Source organism: Poecilia reticulata, linkage group LG7, assembly GCF_000633615.1.
Source record: "Poecilia reticulata strain Guanapo linkage group LG7, Guppy_female_1.0+MT, whole genome shotgun sequence".
NCBI lineage: Eukaryota > Metazoa > Chordata > Actinopteri > Cyprinodontiformes > Poeciliidae > Poecilia > Poecilia reticulata.
In genome coordinates, this window is record NC_024337.1 from 25,630,961 (window position 1) to 25,650,624 (window position 19,664).

Genomic DNA, 19,664 nt, shown 5'->3' on the forward strand with positions numbered 1-19,664 from the left:
CATTATCTAGGCCTGAGTAAAATCTCCCAATCCAAATTTGAACATTAGGGATGTTTGGCAGCAGTGCCACCATCTGCCTGTAGATGGAAACCTATTCTTACTTTTACTTTTTAGTATTCCCTGTCTGACTACTCTGTCAGCTATATCAACAGTTGCTTTTCCTCTCCAGGCGTAGACCTGGTCCAACCGCCAATTTCTGTAATACATGTAAAATCAAAGGTGTTTAATGGTTAAGTCATTACAGTTAGTTCTGTAATTAAAAGTTTCTTTTTAACCATCTTTATATATATAAAAAAAAAAAAAAAGACCAGCAGAGCAGAATCTGAGATGATGTGCTGGTGGAACAGCCACAGGAAAAACGAACAGAAAAGTCTGCCTTGTTTTAAATCTAGCCTAAATGAACACATGGCCACACGGGTGCCCTCTGCTGGTGCTGCTACATCAAAGCAGACTCACAATGGTCTGGTGGTCAGCTGTTAACAGACAAATATAATGAATTATAGTTTCACTCTCTTTGGAAATGTTATGTGTAATCCATAGCTTTCTAAGTACTTTGCATTTCATAGAGCTTAGAAAGCTAAGCAATGCATTTACGATAACTAAGTCGATAAAGAGTTGTCTACAGGAACAGAGCTGGGGAGCTGCGCAAAGGACTGTTATTTGAGAAACTGCCCAGGATACATACGTGCATTTCTTCAAATCAAATACAATAGTCTTCAACAGATTGCAGAAAACGAATCCATATTGAGCCGTTCAAGTGTGGTGTTGTGAGCAGACTGACAGATGTTCGGACACAACTCTCTCTCTCTCTCTCTCTCTCTCTCTCTCTCTCTCTCTCTCTCTCTCTCTCTCTAAACTCTCTCCTCTCTGTCTGTCTCGCGCTCTCTCCCTGATGAAAACCGCACAGCCTTATTTGGTGGACGAATAAAAACAAGGACTTTACAAAGTAAGGGAATTGGCCAAATTAAACACCGGGTAATTATGACGTGGTTATATCACTCACATCTGCTCCCAGTGAGTGATTGGCCGGTGACCCCGCCAGCTCAAGCTGTCGTAGCGGGGAGGGCTGGAAGCGCCTTTTGGTCTGGCGATCCGGTGCGCATAGACTAACTATGCCTTCGGGCAAACTTTCCTAACGATACCTGAAGTCCACAGGACCACCTCTCTTTTAAAGGTAGGCAGTTATGTTTATGTTTATGTGCCAACTATGTTCTACAGGTTTGTTATATTGGGAATATTAGTTCCGATAAGTAAAAATAAACAAATAAACATAAAAAAAAAACATCCAATCAGAACCACAGAACAGATAGCACTTACGTTTACCCACGATTTTTTTTGTTAGCAGGGAGTGTCGTTTGCTAGTGCTGCACGTGCCTTTCTGATTTAGTGATTTTTTTTAACACTTGATTAGCTCTATAGCCTATGTAGAAGCTGTATGTAGAGACACTTTACATTTAAAGTTATTTGTGATATTTAAAATTGACAGCAGTTGCTTGTATTTTTGGAAAGAGAATTATGACATAATGCTCAAAACTTTATAGGGACCAGTTCAGATGTTTATATACGGTACACTCAACAGGTGCAATATGAAGTAGACCTTTAAGTACAACTTTAGATCCTCAATTCAGCTTCCTCAATGCTTGTGAATTTTAACAAGTTGTCATCAACATTTCTCAGAGATTTTCATCTATATTGATGTGATAGCATCACACAGTTGCAGTAAATCTTTCAGCTGCACCTCCATGATGAGAGTCTGTGATGATAAAAGCCATGTGTAGCAAAGTAAGCTCGGATTATATCACATTCACCAAACTAATTAGACAATTTGAGTTGTACAGAAATGGGCAGAGTAGTTGTTTTGCATTCTGTAATTTCTGGATTTGATTCCAGCTTCCTTCAGCTACAGATCAACGCCCCCCTGGGTAGAGACACTATCGCCCAACTTGCCTATGATCTCCACATCAGTGTATGAATGAGTTCACATATGTAAATGTGCACGGATTCATACGGCATTCACATTTTTGAAAGACTTTGTCAAAATTCTGTCAATTTCTCATTTATTGAAATTATACCCCGCTGTTATTAGGGAGATTAAAGTTGACCAAGAAAAGTTCCCCACATCATTAAACCAACATCACAATTTTTAATAAATGTGTAGCCCCAGTTTGTTTATGGTTTTGGGTGATCATAGCAGTACATCTACAGTTATGAAAAAGATATATTACTAACAACTCTGACTCACAAAATCCCCTTCAGTTCCCCATTCTGATGCTTGGTTTGCAGTGCACCGTGTCTAGAAGCGTAGACGGATTGAGTTGCCACCATGTAATTGACCGATTAGCAGTTTGCATTTACAATCAATAATACAATAATCAAATTGCTTGGGGGTAAGTATTTGGCCTTCAAAAAGAATAGACAATCTCTATTTGAAACTCTAGCAATCATAAGAAATGAATTTTCTGAAAATGAAGTGCTTTGTTGAGGAAGTATTTAACTACTAGAGCTTCCTAGATAAAATCAAGCTTTTTCATTTGGAGCTTTGTTTGTCAAGAAGGCTCTTAAGATGGCATTATGCAGTTTTAGCTAAATAAAATACTTTATTTTGCATTTGTTGTTGCTAATCCTTCCTGACCAGTCTTGAAAAACTGATGTTATCCTTACCAATATTACAATACAATGAAAATGAAAACTGGAAAGGAAAAAGAAGCTGTCTAAAAATAACTTATGCCTCCTCCATCTAACAGTGATTTCTGTTAGATGGAGGAGCATTGTATTGCATTGTTTTGCTGTTGTACAAAATATAAATCGACATATCAGAGACTATAAATATTGTCATCTTTAGATTTCAAGAAATATAAAATTACTTTCATGCCGCAGGCAGGACAGCATTTAACCTACACGTGTTATTAATTTAAATTGTCACATGACCGTTTTCAAGTAAAATCCCTGACTGGAAACTGCAAGGATTAGATTACTTGACATGCGCTGATTTACTCAATAAGAGAAATGCTGCTTAATCCCTTAATCTACAAAGAGAGCATTTAGCTGTCTCTAGTAAAATCTGTATATTCTGACTTGGTTCTAAAGGTCTGGAATGGAAAGTATCAAGCTCTTCTGAGTTCAAGGTCTGTCTCAATTATATTTTTATGAGGTTTATGAGGTTTATTTGACTAACTTAATATCCTAAGTGTTTTAATTACAGTACAGTGAATCCCTGGGTTTGAGAACCACAGTTCCCCACAAATAGCCAAAATCTAGAAATACTTGAGATCCTCTCTAAGAATGCATATATTAATAATCCAAAGACTGAATATACCTTAATATTTATACATATTCACATTGGAAACCATCTTAACACTAATAGAGTAGCTAATGTTTACAGTCTTCCTTATTTCTGGTCCTGAGGATCAAACCATCAGATCAAAATGCAAGATGCTAAAGGAAGTCTCCAAAACCCTGAGAATGTCACTGGAAGACCTACATCAGGTTCTTACTGCTGTTGATTTAAAAGTGCATGACTGTACAATCATAAAGAGACTAAACAATTTTAATGGGAAATGTAAAGGACAAAATCTTGGTTTTCTTAGAAAAACAAAAAAAGCCAGGCTGAAGTTTGCCAGATACAACATAGAAAACATCCAAGGCTTGTGGGTTAAGGCTATTTCAATTCAGATAAAATGTGTCTATTTGGCATAACGCAATTATAGCTTGAAAGAAAAAGCAACACCTACTTAAGAAGCATAAAGTAGGAAGTGTGGTTTGGGAAGACTTTGCTGCTGCAGGACCTGACTAACTCAACATTATAAAATGCACCAACAGAGGGTAGCTATTCTAAAACACTATTGGATTGATCAGTCTCTGATAATCAAATCTGAAGTTGAATTGAGGCCTATAACATGAAATCCCAGAACTTTACCATTTGAGATGTTGCACAGTGACATTTGATAATGAAAGGGAAAGCTGAGGGAAGTTTTAATCAGACTTTTTTTTTAGACTAGATGGCTTCAACAAACATTTCACTGAAGTTATTTCAACTGAAGAGGGTAACACCAGATATTTTGGGGAGGGTGTTCTATTTGTTTCCTCTGCTAAAGACTTAATTTGTGTTCATGGTTTTGTTTAATATGTGAAATAGGATTAATGGTTACGTGCAACTTTAAACACTCAGGACATGACTTACAGCATTATAAGCATTTTTTACTACATTCCAGAATTCTGTGATGCATATTTTTATGTGAAAGGATGAGGAAATGTTGCTTTATTAGCCAGGGATTAGCTATTTTTGCTCATAATCTGCTCAGGTTAGCTTTATCATCATTATGACCTCACGGATGCATCTCAAACTTGACTGTGTAATAAATGGCTTTGGTCAGAATAAGCAGCTCAATTTACCTTTCATATTTCATTTCTCCCTTTAAGTTATCATCCTAACTAAGAATAATCAACTTCAACCTTTTCAAACTAGAAGGACTATTTGTTTAAACAAATAAAGAATTTGACAATCCCTCTTGAACCCTTTTCAGAATTTAGATTTCAATCAATTAATCCCCATCATGGATGATTTTGTCCTTGCACATCATAGAAGTCGCTCTATCAAGATCACAATCCATGTGTGGCTACAGAGGATGCTCTGAGATTGTGGATTAAAATTTGCGCCATTCACCTGATTAACATGTCTGGGGCTAAAGAGGCTGAGTTAAGGCCATGATCCTCATGCTGACTTTTGAACTTTAAGATGTTTCTGTTTCAAATGAGGTCTAAGGATGAAATGCAAGGATGAAACTGAATTCACAGCCTACTGTAATGCATTGTTATAGACTGAGTAGATGGCATTCATTTGTTGAGAAAATGTTTATTTCATTGTCATTTGAGACTTTAGATTTGACTTGGGGGAGAAAAAAGCAAACATGTCTGCTCCACTGTCTCTATGGCTATTATGTATGTTCCAGGAACTGAGTTTTCAGTATATCCTCACCTCGTCTTTCACCATTTTGTTATTGTGCTCAGAGAGGAGTTTCCGAGCCAGGACGCTCAGGTTATGTAATGGAGCTGTCTAATTGCTGTCTGTTTGCACATCCAGCTGGATTATCAAGTCAGGGATATTGGCCAAGTTTCAGACAAAACATAAACAAACTGCCTCTTGCTGCATGTGCAATTGAAATGTTAAATAATCAACCTTGTTTTCCAAATTACAAACATGTTTCGAAAAGATGGACGTGTGTAGTTAGTCTTTCCTGGCTTTAATCCCCGGCCAGGTACTGGACCTGTTGCATACTCCCAACAAGCAATGTTCTGTAAACTGGCATTAGTTCCTTGTGAAGCTCGGTAAAAGAGAGATTTTCCCCAGATTTCTCAGTTCAATGTCTCTTGGTTGTATTTATTTATGACTGAGTGGAAAAACAAACAAATAGAAAACTTTTTCTTAAAAAAAAAAATGTGGCGCCTACCGCATTTCGGATTACACTGCGGGTAATTCTAGTGTTGACAAGTGGTTTATTATGGAGACAGTAAAATTCTAAAATGACCTACAGTAAACAGATGAACCTGTGACCTTGTGATGACCAAGCTGCTAAAAGATATATTTAGCTGTTGCCTAATTAACTACATACTTATTAAAGATCTTGCACAGACTGTGACTTCCCATGCATGTAAGTCTTTAGGGCTCAAATAAAGTAGTACCGTATGTGTCATATGGTAATTTTAGGAGCAGATGTGGCTTCACCCTGTGTGCATGTGCAGTTTTGCATCAGTTTATGTGCATGTATGTGAGCATGCCTGTTGCTAGCTTACCTGAGATTAGTGATATGTCATAGAGTCAGACCAGATGTCCATATTTTCCCCGTCTGGTTCTGGCACTAAAAAGGCTTCTGAAAAATAATTTCATATTTGTGGAAATGAGAGACCCTTAATCCCATCTGTGCCAGACGATGCCAGAGGGTGAGGGAGGGTGACCTGGGTGCACGATAGAACAGATGAGAGCATACACTTCATTGCTTTTAAGTAACATTAAATGCTGCTGTATAATCCTGTGGTTGTGCTTATCAACAAATAGGAGTAAATGAGCATTGTTAGATCACAGCAAATTCAAGGGTATATTGGTAAATACATCATACGAGGGGAAAAAAGAGCAATATTTGAGATTATACTAGAAGACCATAGAGGGTCACAAATGTGTGTGAGAATAATATCACCATGCTCATTTTGATTTTTTTTTTTTGCATTAAATAAGAAACATTTAATTCTAAGAGTACTAAAGTGCTCTTTGGTACTCTTGTCTGTCTTGTCTTTTTAGTGTCTTGTCTGTCATAGATGCAGAGTTGCAGCTGGAGGAAAGTTTTTATAATGGCTGGCCTGTGGTTGGGTGGATATGTGGACATGTTCCGTAGGCTGTGTTAACAGATAGAAACAGTCTGGTGCATCAGTCAGTGCCCGCAGTGGAAAATGCCTTGTCAAAACAGTTGGAGATGTTATTGCTGATTTGTGTTTTTACCCAAATAGGAAACGACATTTTCTCTCTATGCAAACAACCTGAGAAACATATTACTGGTGCAGTTGGAAAAGTATTATTCCTCAATATTAACTATTTGACGTTGAAGGAGTAAAAACATTTGTAGGTTTTTTGTTGTTGTAAGAAAACTTAATTTTGCTATTATTTCTGAATAATGTGATACCAGTATTAATCACAATTTTCCTATGTTGAATCACAAATCTATGTTTAAGACTTGCGATATCCCAAACACAAATCTCAATTACTAAAATCAGTATCTGCTTTTACATGCCTAGTCATGACACTTCTGCCAAAATGTTGTTAGGTTATTTTCTACTTCTGCTGTATTTAGTTTGTTAAATATTTCTTTGGGTCTGGTGTCCATGTAAGTCAATTTTATACTCCTAGCTCAGAAGTAGATTATTCTCAAAAGAGAATAATCTCAAGACTTGCTTTCAGATATTTTTGAACAAATGTTCCTTTTTGCACACTTCCAATGAAAGATAAACATTTGTTGTCTCTTTCCGAATATGCAGGCAAGCACTTATACCAGTAGTTACAAATATTTGCTATAGGTGTCCTGTGATAACATTTTATGGTTTTTGAACATTTATTTTAGTATCTTGTGGTCTGATGTCAGTGTAAACTAGCCTGCTAGGCATGTTAGCAGTTGTTTTACATGGAATGACTTATTTCAAATTCTTTAGACACCTATTAAAACCTTTTATCCCAGCTTCATAAGCTGCCACAGCTTGCTTTCTTAATGTCTCAGACATCTTTTTGACCTTACCATGGTGTTTACTCACATATCAACAGCAGCATTTATGCTAACTATACGAGGCTTAAACAGGACAAGCATCCTTCAACTTGCTTGGTAAGAATGTTTTAAGCATGCATGCCTAATATGCTATGTATCTAAGATATTTTATCTAATTTAAAGTATGAATAAAAGTACAAGTCCTAATTTAGAAATGAATAGCGTTTTTTTTGTACTACATTTCATGTAAAGATTTTAAAGGTTTTTTCATCGGTTTTTAATGTTTCTTTGTGTTACAGTATTGTTTAAAATTATATTACATACACATACATCCAAATGTTAAACAAAAAGACTTTAATGGGACTTAATTTAATTTCGCATCAGATTATTTGTACCTCAATGAAACAGTAATATGCTTTTAATTTTTGAAGATGTTTGACTGCACCCATCCCATTGCTAATAATTTATAATTGCCTCCAGTGATACATTAGTTCATCTACTAGTTTCCTATTTTAACTGTCTACAGGAAGCTTTTAATTTATCAGGAAGAGATTTACTTTTGTGATGTTGTTTTGTTCAAATGTATGTGTGTGTGTGTACATGCCTTGTCAGAAAGCCAAGGAAGGATTTTGGTCCCAGCTGCTCCGCACTGAGACTTGGCCTGCGGCCTGTAGACACACCCATGTCAACATCAGCAGCTTACAGCTTATAAATGCCTTGCAGGGGTGACACGTCAACTAACCAAGCTGTTCTCGAAAGACATATGGAGTGGAAAGCCACAGTGAGAGGAAAATTATTTTCAGATGTCTTCTAACAGTTAAGTCTTCTTTGATTCAGCTTGCATCAAGCATCTAAACTAGTGCGTTGTAAGCTATTGAATCTGCTAAATGGATTCCTTAAGTTTTTACTGTCCCTACAATTATTGTAAATAAGGATCAGAGATCAATCAAAGTTTGATCATAAAGAGAATTCCCAAACATACAGCTAAGATAAGGGGAATCTGTTTGACAGGAAAACCCTCCTGCTCTACCCACAGTGGAAAACACTTATGTTTGGATAACTGATCAATCTGAATCTAGCTTAGTTATGTGAATGTTTAGGAAGGAGGACAATTATAACACTTTTGAAGGCATAGCTGTTAATAACCCGCCTGGGTAGAGTAAGAGAACTAGTATCTTATCTAGCGTCACTTGCGAAAGCCGTGGCAACTTTTGGCACTGGTAAAAGTTACTAAGGAAGATTAGTAAATGCTATTTTAGGTTGTGTCAGACTTCCTGCTGTGATCGGTTACTTATTTATTTATTTACATCCCAGGCATGCATGTGGAATAGGAGCTGCTTTAAAACAGGTTTTTTACTAGTGTTAATATTTTACAATGGAGAAAGAAAAAAAAAAACACTGGAGTCTCCGTAAATGAGATTTTGGATCTCAATGAGTTTGAATAAATAAAGGTCAAATAAATAAATAGAAAAAAACATGTTAAACAGTATTTACTACAGAAAAAATATGCTTTCTCTATTTAGTTAAAGGCGTCTAAACCTGTAAAAGAGTACAAAAGTGCTAAGTTACAGTGTATTCAGTAATTGAAAAAAGATCAGATTTCTGAGTTTCTGATCAGAAATGCACCGATTACATCAATGAGCTGATTTATTCATACATCTACAACAACAGATACTTATTTGTGCAATGCTTTGCTATTGGCTAGATCACTTATTGCTATGTTTTTACATGAAGGGTTAACACTTTCTCCACTGCCACTGCAGTGAACGTTGCATTTACATTAATTTGATTTTGATACTTGCTGCCTATCACCTGGCACTACACAAACATCATTTGACCCTAGATTTCCCATATTCCAATCTAATTTGGTTTGAAAGCATTAGAGGGAAGTCAGATCACATCATCCAATTAAACAGTGTTTAAGGGATCATTTGCTAATATTCTAGCATGACACATCTCAGGACCTAATGTTGTTTGTTCAATTTCTAATTGTTTAGAGAAAAATACAAGCCTGGTCAATGTATAAAATGTCATGTTTTGCTTTCACTGACTTGGACAAAAAATGTAGTAGCATTGTCACTCTTAACTGGCAGGAGAGAATTGTAAAATCCCATATCCTAAATGCAAGTAGAAAATAGAAAATGGAAGCAAAGTTTTCCATTTGGAATCATGAAATGCAACATGTTATACTATCAGTGCTTATTTACTTTTCATCTCCTTCTTCCCTGAGTACAGAACTGCCTGGCTCACCAGCTCAATGGTATCTGTGATGATCCAGTGGAAGAGATTCCTCGGCTTATAGCACTGAGCTGCCTACCCTGCATTAATCTGCTTAATAGGGTCAAAATTCTGATCCAAAAATACCAGCCCAACCAGCCAAAGGACTCCTACAACTTGGGTCTCCCCCTGTCCCACACACACCATTGCATTAGTGTCGCAACAATCACTGGGTAGGAGACACTGTACACCCAGGGTACCAGTCTATCACAGGACCGGCACATAGACACGTGAGACAGATTTGTGATTATTGGGTGTTTGAAAACCAAATTAAATGTCTGTAGTTTGAGCTCACAACACACAGCAAATTTAGGAATTAATGCTAATAATTGGATTATAGCTTGAAGAGAGAACAGCAAAGAAAATTGCAGTGGTTTATGGAAAACTGTAACAATTAAAACAAATGCAAGAGTGGAAAATGTCCTTGCTCTGTCCATAAACAACATAGAGGATCCCTGATTCCTCTGACAGAAAGTTTTAATGACAAATCTTATGGGAGCCCTCTTGATAATTAAGCCGGGTTGAAATTGCGCATTTACAGCATGAAACACTGACTCTTTAAAGAAATGCATTGCAATGGAAGATGTTAAGAAGTTGGTATAGTTTTGTACCAAGTGACTGGAATTAGCCAACTCAAAATCATAACATCCACTAATGAATGTTATGGATAGACGCCTCTTAATGTTTTTACTTTAAATTAAGAACACATTAGGGTTTCTGGAGTGTATGCTTAGCACAGTAAGAGAAATAAGGAAACACCAGAAAAACACTGTACTTGCCCTTCAATGTGAGCATGTGCATACATGATATGTCTGCATTTTGCCCTATAATTTTTAAATGGCTTTTGTCCACCTTGATGTAAATTGTACGTATTTGTTTCTGTCTAACCCTATTTTGTAACCTAAAAATCGTGCAGTGCTGTATCGGAAGTGATTCAAATTAATTAAATAGAGCATACCATGTGTATTATAAAAATAATCAGGATTATTTAAACTCTACTTCCTACTTGTTTATTTTTAACTTCATGCACAGAAACTGGAAATATGACATACAGAGGTTTGTTGTGTTCCTTATTTTTCTTAGTTGTTGACCAGAGGTGAGTGAGATTAACACTTTTGCACCCCCTAAGTTGAGATGAAACCAGATATTTACATGCATTGAATAAAAAGACTTGTACACATTTTTTTCTTGCCGTCTCAAGCTAAATCTGACACATTTTTTCTTGCTTTAGGTCAGTTAGAATTTGCAAAATTTGTGTAGTGAGAACATTTATTTATTATTATTATTTTTTATATTTTTAAACTTCCTCTGAATTCAGTGACCCAAGTCATACATTTTAAAATGCATGACTTGGATTAAACGTTTTGGGCTTCCTCCCACAAATGTTTGGTTAACTGACACATTTGAGTTAATTGGAATCACACCTGTAGATGTATTTTAAGCCACACCTTAAACACACTGCTTTCTTTTTTGACACAGTCAAAAGAAATCAGCAGCTGCACAATTCTGCTTCATGCTAGAGAACAAGTTACCAATTCTCGAAGGCACCGTGTTCATCTGTTCAAACAATTATATGCAAGTATAAATGTGATGGGTTAAGAGATGAATGGATTGTGGTCCAAAATGTGCAGTTTGACCCCAGAAAGCCAGAACAAAGGCTAAAGAACTTGTGAAGATGTTGGATGAAGCTGGAAAGAGAGTTTCATTATCCACAGTGAAACAAGTCCTGTATCTACATGGGCTGAAAGGCCTTTCAGTGAAGAAGAAGCCACTACTTACTTCACAAAGTGAGAAAAAATATTTTTGTGACTTTTTGTTTAGCATGTGTAAATATCCGGTTTCAACTGTATACCTTTTGACATTGTTAAGTACCAAATATATTCATAAGCAAACCAGCCAGCAAGGGATTGGCTTAAGCTAGATTTGCCAGAACATCTGCTCGTGTTTACCCACATGTAATAAATTCACAGGGGATAGCTTACTGAAGTGCACAGCTCGGCTCAGCATGCATCACCGTATTTTTTTCTTTGTTTATTTTTTATTTTTTACTATATTATTATCAATTTGGAGGTTTTTTTTATCCTTTTCCAGCACTGGGAGGGAAGAAAGGGGTAAAGGGCGTGGGGTTGTTTTAGTGGATCAGATGTCATAAGAGATTTTATAACTCATGTTGTTGATGAAATTCTCATAGAAAAACTTTACTGAAGTGTGAGATTTTTGAGTGTCTATTCTTTGTACTAGGAACTTTATGTGTAATAAGTTTCGCAGTGCAAACAAATATTAGCACACGTTTTCAACAATTCTTCAACTTTTTGAGCTTTCAGGATTCAAATTAAATATCTTAATGTAGAATCGATGTAAACATGAGTAATTTAATTGATAAATATTTAACTGTTTTTGGAAGGTGCAAGGACAATTTGAATACTAGCTTACTTAAAAAAAGCAGAATTATTTGTACAAAGTAGTTTGGGATTTTTGTCATTCTTTGCAGAATCTTTACAGAAAGACGTTGAAGGTTTTGGAACATTACATATTCTTTTAGAGTGTATACATCATCCCTATAAATTTAGACTGACAGTTTCCATACATACCATTTTGTGCAAATAATTTCTACAATGAGAGAACAGAGATATGTTCAGAAGATCATAATGGATTGAATTATAATACCAAATCCTTCACATTTAGCTGCCAAAACATATCCAGAGGCCCCTTCAAGAGCTCAGATATCCAATTTCTCTGATTTAATGTTAGAACATTTTAAACAGTAAATTAGACTCATGGTCATTAAAGATTTATGCTCTAAAGGTACGCAGCTTAGACACAGTGGGCAGTTAAAAGGCTTAAAGATAGTGGTAATAAAGGACGTGCTGAAAGTGAAAGGCTGTGTAAAGGGAGCTCCATCATTCTGTTTACCCTCCAGTATTGAACAAGTGCATTGTGAAGTTAGATATTAAATATTCATTGTGATACTGTAAATAAGTCAGATGTTGATACGACAGGGGCATGTGTGTGTAAGGTAAGTGAGTCAAGCATGGAGAAATCTGAGGATCGTTCCAGTCTAGAAGGTCTTGAGCACATCACTTAGATCACTGATAGACAGCATATGACACGCATGAACAGGCACTCCGTCCAAACAAGATACCACTCACACTTCATAAGGCAAATAGCACTGCCAGCCATTTAGAATCTAAGAAAGTCGTCCACTGGCATACATCTGTTCCTGTGTGTATGTATGTTGATGTCTGTGGACGCACGTCAATATACATAGACACACGGCACAGAAATAGTGCGGGTTTGTGTGTTTATCAGTGTGTGTGCGTGCGTGTGTATGCATGCATGCCTGTGTGTAGGTTTGCTTGGCCTTTGCCACAGCTCCAGTTTCTTCTTCAGCATAAGGTTACCCAGTGTAGACCATGAAAGATAAAACATTCTCGCCTAAAGCAGAAGAGCAGCAGGAAGTTGCAGGAGGAGTAGAGCTCACAGAAAATTCTTGTATCTTTCTTTAGCTGTAGAAATTTTCTGCCATATCGTAAAGACCAGATCTGGAGAGCATCTGTTTAAAAGAAGGTAAAATCTGTGTCGCTTATGCACTTCTCTGATTTACAACCTGTTTAAAAGATTTATTATTGGGTTTATTCCGTGAAATGGAAGCTCAAAAAAAAGACATTTTGCAGAAGTCTTGCTGGTTTAAGGCACCTCAAAGAGGTCAGCTTGTCCTGGGTTTATATGTGTAAAGTATATTAAGTTTATTCTAGGATAAATTTCAAACATTTTTTATGTATTTCCATTTTATATTGTATTTTGCTTTTTAGTTGTCCAAATCTTTTTCAAAAGTTTTACTTACTTTGTTTCAGTACAGTGTTTTGAGTCCTGCAGAGCTTTGCGTCAATATAATATTTAACTACTTAATAATAGGACTATATAGTCAGTGTGAGCACACTGTTTTATATGTATACAGATGTTAAATGCACACCATTTTTGTTTAATTCTGATATTACTTGCTGAATTTATGACATAATTGGAATAGAGTACCAGAATATTATTGGGTTGGATTTGACTGAAATTAGATTTTAAACTAGATCGTTTGGCATTGGGATTAGTTTATTTGCATGGTTCTGAAATAAATAGGATTGTATGTAACTGGATCTGAATCCGAGGGTTTGATTTTCCTTTTAATCTTTTCCAGCAGAATTGAAAAGGCAGGCAGTACAAATACATTTTCAAAGATGTTACACTGCAAAAGATGAAATGCTGTTTGATTTTCTGGAACTGAGCAAACATGTTTGTTAATCATGAATATACTGGAAAATTAAAACAATGTATTTGCATTTACAAGAGACTGGTTGATTTATATCCTGTGATAGTAATCTTTGTGCTTCCTTCATGCGATATTCATTATATATTTCCTTCCTCGTGATAAATAATTCCTCTTTCCTTGCCAGAGGTTCTTTCTCATCATCCCGTCTATCCATCCACCCACATCACAGCTCCCATTTTGTCTCATTGTCACTTTCCCTTTTTTGCATCACAGTTCTCTTCCCACCCGGTCCTTCCACCCACATTTATCTTCCCAACAATTTCCATGTCATTCTCCTCATTCACTTGCTTTTTGTCTATTTCTTGCAGAGCAGGGCTGGAATCAGCATTGCTGGTTTTAGATGTTGATTCATCTCTGAAGACTTTAATTAAACATCTGCAGACATTTCAGTCACATATTTAGTCACTTAAAGGAGCAGTATTATGTATTTCCAGGGACATGGTGCCATTTTATTACACAATCAACTGTAACAGTTACATTCAGTATTTCTATTTTATGCCTTTTTTAGACCAGTTAAATGGTACACAATCAAGGGTAGTTAAGTGTAATCACAAATGACAAAGGTTTCCAGTATCATGGCCTCTGGAAATTACATGGCATTGTGCAGTTTAAATGTCTTGTCTGGAAGAAGGGAGACCCATGCTATTACTTTACCCCGATTAATTATGCATTAATTTATTCAAAGCCATGGTTACCTTGCACTACCCTGTCCTTGTGTAGGTTGTAGTGAGGGCACTGCAAAGGGTACACTTATGTTCCCTTTCAGGTGCACAGTTGTACACTACTACAACCTTATATACAATGAAAAATAATTAGCAAATATTTGTCTGCTAATTACTTTTAAAGTTTGTCTTAAAACCCATTTATTTTACTTGGCTTTCAACACCAGCGGTATCTAGTTTTAAATTGAATGTTTTGTTTTTAAACTGTAAGAGCTTTTATTTTTTTATTATTGTTATGTTGTGTTTTAATGTACAGCACTTTGTATCAGCTGTGGTTGTTTTTAAAGTGCTTTATAAATAAAGTTGGTATGGTATGATATGGTATGGTATGGTATGGTTATTTACTGATTTTTACATTATAAGATATAAAATGTTTGACCTGATGAAAACTTCACATAAACACTGGCGTGGCATGAAAATATGTGTATTTCTTCAGTTCAGAAATTTTAAAACATCTCTTAAAATTTATCAAAATTATTTTTCATCCATTGTCTTTATCCCCTTATCCTTGCAGTTTCACAGAGGCTCTGGTGCCTATATCTACAGTAGTCATTGAACATGAGGCAGGGTACGACTTGGACAAGTCACCATTCTTTTTCAGGCCAACACACACACATAGGAAAAGCAATCATTCATACATTCACACACTCTCTCAAGACAGTTTATGGACTTTAGGAGGAAACCAGAGTACTTAAAAAGAGCACATGACAACAGTGCTAATAACTGCAACATCCATCCCCAAGGTCAATAATTGCAACTTCAAAATGCTGTAGAAACATGTTAAAGTTATGCCTTTGAGGTTGACTTCTTTCCAAAAAGAAGACAATCTTCTATGAAACAATCAAAGATAAAATAATGCATTTTTAGATATGGTAATATTCTTACTCTAAGAAAGGTAATGTATAAAAAGTATCTGACCACTGATCAAAACTGACAAATTCTCTTTACTCTGTCTTTTCTTTTATAGGTGTTGAAGGAAAGCTAAGAACAGCAATGGCTTCCTGTTTGTCCTATGAGTCTTCCTAAAGACTCAGCTCTGGTGCGCTGATGCTGCTACATATTTTGACATCTGAGCTATCACTCTGTTACTCAGAGTGTGAGATTCTCTTATCCTGGTAGTTTTAAGGCATTGCACTGGCTGAACCTCAGCCATGGAGGTGGCCCTGGTTGACTTTGAGAGCCTGGAGGACATTAGTGGCACCCTTGAGGATGAGATTGACACCTATGCTGATGAGACAACAGCTCTCACAGTGGATGTTCCTCCAGAGCAAAACAGCTCTGACATTAGTAACTGTCTACGACCCCATCAACTCTCCTCCACCCCTTCACATTACAACCCGATGCCCTCCTACATTTGGGAATCCACCTCATCTTCACCCATTCCACCAACGCAAACACTGGAAGTACCTCACTCACCAGTCATGCCATCACCAAGCAGAAAAGGTCGCAGTAGTTGTGCCAGCATTATCTCCAACTGGAAGCTGCTGTTAAACAGCGAAGGCATGAAGGAAAGTGAAACAATTTTCAGTCGGCTCACAAAGGAGTGCTCTGAGGATCTGTTTGCAGATAAAAGAGGGTTGGATGAAGGAGATCAGAAAGTCATCATCAACATAGCTGGTCTTCGCTTTGAGACACAGCTCAAAACACTGGACCAGTTCCCTGAGACACTTCTTGGAGACCCCTTTAAGAGGATGGAGTACTTTGATCCAATGAGGAACGAATACTTCTTTGATCGGAATCGACCAAGTTTTGATGGGATCTTGTATTACTATCAGTCTGGAGGCAAAATTAGAAGACCAGCTAATGTTCCCCTTGATGTGTTTGCTGATGAAATTGTATTCTATGAGCTTGGACAAGAAGCTATGGAACAGTTCAGAGAAGATGAAGGATTCATAAAAGATGTTGACATACCTCTCCCTAAAAATGAAATCTATAGGCAATTTTGGCTCCTGTTTGAATACCCAGAGAGCTCCAATGCGGCACGGGGTGTAGCGCTAGTTTCTGTCTTGGTCATTGTCATATCTATCATCATATTCTGCATGGAGACACTGCCAGAGTTCAGAGATGACACTGAACTCTTTGCTCCAAGTGTGATTCAACATGTCAACCAGTCCAAAGTATCCCACTCTGGCTCTTTAGCTGGTACAAAGCTCAAAACATTATCCGATCCTTTCTTTTTTATTGAAACTGCCTGCATAGCTTGGTTTGCCTTTGAGTTGATCGTTCGGTTTGTGGTGTGCCCGAGCAAAAGTGAGTTTTTCCACAACCTCATGAACATGATCGACATTATATCCATCATCCCCTATTTTGTAACTTTGATCACAGAACTGGCCACAACCCCTCAGGAGAGCTCAGGACAGAACATGTCCTTGGCCATTTTGCGTATCATCCGCTTGGTCAGAGTCTTCCGTATTTTCAAGCTGTCACGTCACTCAAAGGGACTGCAGATCCTGGGACAAACTCTAAAAGCAAGCATGCGGGAGCTTGGTTTGCTCATCTTCTTTCTTTTCATTGGAGTTATTCTTTTCTCCAGTGCCATCTACTTTGCTGAAGTAGATGACCCTGACACACAGTTTGTCAGCATTCCTGATGGGTTCTGGTGGGCTGTGGTGACCATGACAACTGTAGGTTATGGAGACATGTGTCCTATCACACTTGGGGGAAAAGTGGTGGGCACACTGTGTGCAATAGCTGGTGTGTTGACAATTGCTTTGCCTGTTCCCGTCATTGTCTCCAACTTCAACTACTTCTACCACAGAGAGACAGAAGCAGAGGACAAGGTTCCCATGACAGAGGCTCTCGAGCAAGCCATAAATGCAGAAGAAAGTACCAAACAGGGTAGCAATCCTTCAGTTAATAAGCTCAATGGTATCTGACAGAGGAAAAGGAGAAAAACTGCTGACTAAGAAAGAACTTTTCCATCAAGCAGCAAAAATAGTAGGGAATATAAAAGGAATTAAATTTTAGTGAGAATGAATCCAAAGAATGAACTTAAGATTGAATAAACAGTTATTCTTTTGGTGGAAAAAAAAAATGTTTTATAGCAACAAACAGGGCGTACCAGACTTACCTCTTGTATTTATTTATTTATTTATTTTTGTATGAAAATGGCACTTTGTGGATTTACCTGAAAATGCACTGTTATTGTTTAGGAATGTTTGTCATTCTTCACTATTTTACGTTAACTTCACTGTTTGTTGTAGCTTTCGATATGTAAATCTTTCATTGCTATCAGTCAAGATGCAAATTAAGTGTTAAACAGTTTCATTTTTAACATTGTTTTTTTCACAAACTTTGCCATTTGTTCTCATAATCTTAGCTTATTTTTGGTTAAAAGACATTTAAGCACATATCTTTATTTACAATACGATTTTCAGACATTTAATGTCGAATGTAGCTAAAGATGAAGATCATAACAATGACCACAGATTAAATGTATATAATGCTCTGCAAAAGTATTCATATTCTTTGAACTTTTACAGATTTGGTAATGTTACTACAGGCCTCAGTCTAGTTTATTAAAACCCTATAGGGTGGACTAAAACAAACTAATGCAGAACTTTGAAGAGGTAGAAGGGCAAGACTTTAAACCCACCACTGTCATCCAACTCACCCAACAGACCACACAAGGAGAGCATTAATTAAAGCAGCAGAAAGAAACCCATGGTAACACTGGGGAAACCTCAAAAAGTCCACAGTTCAGGTCAGTTGATAAGGTCGACTCTTCTGTCATCCTCTCTGGAAATCTGATCCACATGGAAGAGTAGCTGGAAGAAGGCCATTATTGACTCCATTAGGAGTCCCGTTTGCAGGATGCCAAAAGCCGTATTGGAAACACATCAAACAATATGTTGTTTTGACCAGGTTAGAATCAAATGTAACGTTTTGACCAACATGCAAAAATTACACCACTATATTTCAATTGCAGTGTTGGCAGCATCATGCTGTAGACATGCATTTCTTCGCAGTATCAGGAAAGGTGGTAAGAGATTATTGAATAATGGATGGAGGTAAGTACAGGCAATTCTTGATAAAAATCTGTTATAACAGAAGACTTGGAGGTTCATCATCCAGGAGGACAGTGAGCTTAAAACATAGGTACTATGTAATGGAAGGGGTTGAATCAAAACCCAAGTCTATATTTGTTTGTGAATGTGTAGCAAGAGTTGAAGAATTACTGTTTCCAATCCCACCCAAAAAACCTTTGAAAAACCATTATGAATGAACAGCCTTTTAATAAAATTTTACTGCAAAACCCAAGATACCAAGATCTTATCAGATATCTGTCCAAATGTTGGTGTATCATTTTGGTTCGGAAACATTACTTGCGCAGCCATCCCTAAAATGTTGCTAAGGATAAACTTATTTTGATTGGGAGTACGGTCAGGTCTTACCTAACACAACCAAAGTTTTAAAATAATACTTAAAAAATAAAGCTGACACAGAGTTCCTTTCATTTTGTTTGTGAATAATGTTTTCAATTTAGTGCTTCTGTTTGTTTACTTAAAAATATTGTTTTTCTAACAATTTCTCACTTTGAGATAAATAAATTAAAAAAAAACTACGTATAGTTTAACTTACTCCACATTATGGATTACAATGAGTGCCTTACAATGTATAATGTTAGTGTACTGCTGAATTTGCCATACATAATGATACCTAAAAGCATTCATCTTCATTGTTTTCCATTTCAGGTTGCTTATTAAAAAAAAATGTTGGCATTTTTTGTTTGTAAATTCAAAACAACATTTCATAGCTAAGTTATTCCTTGTTACCTTTAAGATATTTTAAGACATTTGAAGTATAGCTAACTAATGAGAAAATAGCATTTATTTGTTAATATAAATATATTAGCTGATTGAATAATTTCTGCATAAGAAATTTCTCTTTTTTTCATAGATGAAACACAACAAAAAACACAATGATCCATTTCAATAACCATCCTATTTGAAACACAAATGGCAAAATTTACTGCAAGAAATGTATTGAGCCAGAAAAGGTATCTGATTGAAAAGCAATGATGAATAAAAATTTGCTTGGTTGTTTATTTGAACCTCGAAGATATTTTTTATACTGTGGACTTTCATATATATATTAAATATA

At 36.5% G+C, this 19,664-nt stretch overlaps 1 protein-coding gene across 2 annotated transcripts; it reads left to right on the forward strand.

The window, feature by feature from the left end:
- Positions 1-893: 893 nt before the first annotated feature.
- Positions 894-18,420, forward strand: kcna10a (potassium voltage-gated channel, shaker-related subfamily, member 10a). Of its 2 annotated transcripts, none has more exons than XM_008413803.2 (2): positions 894-1,174; positions 15,529-18,420. In XM_008413803.2, the coding sequence occupies exon 2, from the start codon at positions 15,713-15,715 to the stop codon at positions 17,435-17,437; it is 1,725 nt and encodes a 574-aa protein (XP_008412025.1). In that variant the 5' UTR covers positions 894-1,174; positions 15,529-15,712; the 3' UTR covers positions 17,438-18,420. The 2 variants fall into 2 exon arrangements, with proteins under 2 accessions (XP_008412025.1, XP_008412026.1); XM_008413804.2 differs by lacking the exon at positions 894-1,174 and adding an exon at positions 12,958-13,088.
- Positions 18,421-19,664: the final 1,244 nt, after the last annotated feature.

What these genes read in the sequence shown, in the direction of transcription:
- kcna10a (XM_008413803.2), top strand. Translation starts at nt 15,713, where the DNA reads ATGGAGGTGGCCCTGGTTGACTTTGAGAGCCTGGAGGACATTAGTGGC.